At 37.9% G+C, this 4,208-nt stretch overlaps 1 protein-coding gene across 1 annotated transcript; it reads right to left on the bottom strand.

Annotated features, from left to right (window-relative positions):
* Positions 1–953: 953 nt before the first annotated feature.
* LOC105954514 (uncharacterized) lies at positions 954–3,167 on the bottom strand. Its single transcript, XM_088821177.1, has 2 exons — positions 2,069–3,167; positions 954–1,981 (listed from the first exon to the last, which is right to left on the bottom strand). Exons 1-2 carry the CDS (start codon positions 3,165–3,167, stop codon positions 954–956), a joined length of 2,127 nt encoding a protein of 708 aa, XP_088677303.1.
* Between the last annotated feature and the right edge of the window lie 1,041 nt (positions 3,168–4,208).

Here is a 4,208-nt window from a genome sequence, read left to right as displayed (position 1 = left end):
CTTCTTCAAAGGTATCGATCTTCGAAAGGAGCATCTCGATTGCCTTAAGCGAACTCCTTTCTACCGCCTCATCTTGCCATTTGCCCTCAAGAAGGTATCGTTACAGCAAGTCACAGGCACGCAGAAGGGGGTTGCAAAACTACTGTTGTTGTACGACAAGACAAAAAACGCATTCGTAATTGGGGGTAAAGAGTTGATTATTACACCAAATGAATGCGATTTAATATTTGGAATCAAATCGGGCGCAACAAACATCATTACCAGACGAGCCGCAAAACCAGATTTTGGGCTTGTTGTGCGTAAATTCCATGATCACGACAAGCTAAAATTGTACAACGTGAAGATTGAACTCCTCAAGTATCTTCGGAGCACCGAACACGAAGACATTGAAGATGTTGTACGCATGGTCATCCTGCACGTCCTGGCAACATGCTTATTTGCGACTATCCTTGTTTAACTATTCAGAAACATGTAGGATTCATAAATTTATGTATTGAAATTTATGTATCACTGAAAACATTTTGTCCCCATTTATAACACTAAAAAAAATACACAAGTTCACAAAAACACAATCATAAAACCATAAAAAATGTGTAAAACTGTGAAACACATATAATGTTTCACTATTCGACTATTAGGTTTCACTAATCGACTACGTTGTTCAATAACAGAATAAAATTGTCCGCTGCTGACACCATTTTGCTCCCTAGTGAAAAAAATCTAAAACCACAATAAAAACATTTGTCCCACTGGAAAAACCCACAATAAAAACATAAGTTCAAAAGAAACAAACTACTAAAAAAAATCTTAAAACTATGAACCACATATTATGGTTTCATTAATCGACTATTATTGTTTCACTAATCGACTATGCAGTTCAATAACAGAATAAACCCCACTGTATTTTGTGGAAACAACATCATAAAAATTGTGAAGGTCCAAGAATAATAAAATCATTTCCGGCATGTTTTCTTGTTATGATTCCCAACTTCTTTGCAACGGCTGCATCTCATTTTTCGAGATGTAAACTCCCCATTAGAAGGGATCCTCTTCCGTTTAGGCCTGCCACGCGATGGATGATACTCAGGTGGCCCAATGTCGCTATCTGCACTGTCATTATCCTGTCTAACAAACGGCACAACTGAACCAGAATAACTTTGGACAAAAGTTGATCTATGAAACCATTTATCTATATATTCGTAACCACCACCTATTTCTAAGAAAATCACAACAGCAGCGTGTGCACATGGAAGCCCGTTGATTTGCCAAAGCTTACACGAACACACTCTCTCTCGCAGATCCACAACAGCATTTGGCGTCGATAAAACTTCATACACAGTTTCCGACGAATTTTTACGTTCCCATGTCCTCCCTTTATCAACTAGCTGTCTCATTTTTTTGTCAACGGACTCGGTCAGCACAGTTGTCCACCTATTTCCACCCCCCAGTCGATCACTAAGTTGCTCCATCAACAACATTCTAATCCCGTCAATCAAGCTAGTAATAGGCAGGTACCGTTCATCGTCAACCTGAGAATTCCACGACTCACACCCATTCGATGTCATTTGACCATACCTCAGACCCTCAAAATGTGCATTTGCCCACTTCTCCTTTGGAATACCATCTAAAAAATTGCACACTTTCTTGCCACCAATAGCTCTCAACTTCTGAATATAGCGGGCAAAATCTTCCTTCGTAACCGCATAAGCACAATTTGCAAATTGTGCCAGTACCGCGTCACGAAAGTTTGGAGCAACACCCCTGAACCTGTGTTGCAAATTGCGAGTCAAATGTTTGTAATAGTAGCGGTGTAAAGTATCTGGAAAAATTTGGTTAACTCCTTCAAGAATCCCATGGTTACGATCCGAAACAAAAATCAACGACCGGTCAGTCCCAACAGCATCTCGAAAGTGGTTCAAAAACCAAGACCAGTTACAATCAGTTTCTTCACTTACAATTCCAAAAGCAATAGGAAACAGACCTACAAAAACAAAAAAACACAGAAAACATCAATTGACTATGCATATACTATTTGATTGTGCATTAATATTGCATGTTCACAGTTTACCTTCATCACCGTCTTTCCCAATAGCACTCAACAGGATCCCCTTGTGCTTACCCTTCAAAAAAGTCCCATCAAGCATCACCATGGGGCGGCATGACTTGAATCCTACCAAGCAAGCTGCAAAGGCAAAAAAACATCGGCGGAAAATTCGCTTGGACTCATCAATATCCAAATTGAATATGCTTCCGAGGTTCGTCCTCTCAGCTTCAGCAAAATATGATGGCAGGTATGCGTACGAGCTGTTGTGGTCCCCGAAAATCCTATTTCGACCCGCATCAGTAGATTTCCACGCAACAAAATAACTAATCTCAACGCCAAATTTTTCCTTCACCTGTTTTTGAACCTCTCGAGGCGTAATACCTGGCATTGCCCTGATATCAGCTTCTATCAAATCAATTATGACACGCGACGTCATTCTCCTCCTACTTACAGTACCAAAAAACATGACGCATTGATGCTCTTTGTTGTACTTTCGAATGTAACAAGAACCATTCGATTTAGAAATAGAAGCATGAATCCTCCATGAACACTGAGCCTCATGTTTAAATCTACACTCAGCAGTCACTCTGTACGACTCGTTCTTCACATACGCAAACTCAAATCGCATCTCAACCGAAAACTTGATCAAGCATTTTCTAAATTCATCAACTCCACCCAAAAAAACTTGTCCTATCTCTTTAATCAAATGAACCCACTCAGCACTCAACAATTTCTTACCAACCGAAGTGTCAACGACTCCCTCAACATTCATCTCATTCACAACGACACTCCTATTGTACTGTGTTACGGGTAATTGAGCATGGTCAACACATAAATGATTTGCGCCCACCAGAAACCGATTATTCTCTTTCACAATAACCTCAACACACTCTAACGACAACAACTTCATCATATCAAACATCGAAACCATGTCATCATCGTCCGACAGAATACACTCGCCGTAATCCGCAAGGATATACGTTAACGTAATATTACATTTTTTCAACTGTTTCCATTTAAGAATGTCAAATTTCACCAGCTCTTCTAAATTCAAATATTTCGAACATCTTTTAACTGCAATTAAGCATCCAAACCTCAACAAAATTTTGTGTGAGACATACATCTGTAAAGTAAAAAAACATAGTAAATCGACTATGCGCATATTAAAACGATTATGCAATTACATAGCAAACAGATCAAGCTGTCTCTGTTTACACATAGCAGCTACAAAAAACAGACCAGTTTAACATAATTACACAGATGAACAAACAGAGACTCTGTTTACATCGACTTTTAGCACAAAAACGACTGGAAATTAGCATTGGATCATCAAACCACACTACGGGCGAAAACATATACGGGTAACAAACAAAACCAACAAAAAATTGAAAAAACGAAACGAACATGATCATTTTAACCCTAAAACACATACCAAAATCGACAAAAAACTATTTTCGAAAATCAGTACGAAAAAAATCGAACCGTATGTTTCAATGTCCGTCGCCGTATGTGCAGTGAACTTCCTCGTCTGTTTCAATCTCCGTCGCCGTCGCCGCCGCTTCGTCTCCACGTCAGTCCCCGTTGAGACAGTGAACAGCAAAAGCAGGGGTTTGAAACAGAGACGTGAAACGTGAACAAAGGGCTTTAATAAAAGTGAGGGTGTTTTTGGAATTAGGAAAATATAAATTGGGTTAAAAATTACCTAGGGGGATTTCTCTAATTATTTTTGAGAGGGGTGTTTTCTTAACTCATTTTCCTAGATGGGGTTCTTGCTAATTATCCCTTGTTTATATATAATATGAATCTATTAACTATAAAGATTCGCCTTCATGCATGTTAAACATTTTCAGATTTGAACAAACACTTACACAATATTTGACCAAATAATTAATTAATCACTCTTAGTGGGTGTAATTAATTACTAATAAATAATGCTCCACCCATATATTCTCTAGTAATAATCGATCTTATAAAAAAAACATAATATTATTATATTATATATATATTTACATCTGCAAAATATAATATTTATCAAATCTTAAATCCTATATAAGTCTTCACTATCACACCACAAACTCTACTCATAAACTTAGTAGCTTCTCACATATATATGTATATTTACTTGAGTTGCCCCAATAATTATTTGGTGTAAACCCTAATTAAT

This window comes from Erythranthe guttata, chromosome 8 (assembly GCF_056151865.1).
Source record: "Erythranthe guttata isolate IM_541 chromosome 8, IM_541, whole genome shotgun sequence".
In the NCBI taxonomy this organism is placed as follows: Eukaryota; Viridiplantae; Streptophyta; class Magnoliopsida; order Lamiales; family Phrymaceae; genus Erythranthe; species Erythranthe guttata.
The sequence above is the reverse complement of the archived record's forward strand: the minus strand, read 5'-3'. Positions and strand labels throughout refer to the sequence as shown.

What these genes read in the sequence shown, in the direction of transcription:
- LOC105954514 (XM_088821177.1), bottom strand. Translation starts at nt 3,167, where the DNA reads ATGTATGTCTCACACAAAATTTTGTTGAGGTTTGGATGCTTAATTGCA. An exon ending in TGGGAAAGACGGTGATGAAG is followed by an intron (nt 1,982 to 2,068) that starts GTAAACTGTGAA and finishes TTGTTTTTGTAG; the next exon opens with GTCTGTTTCCTATTGCTTTT.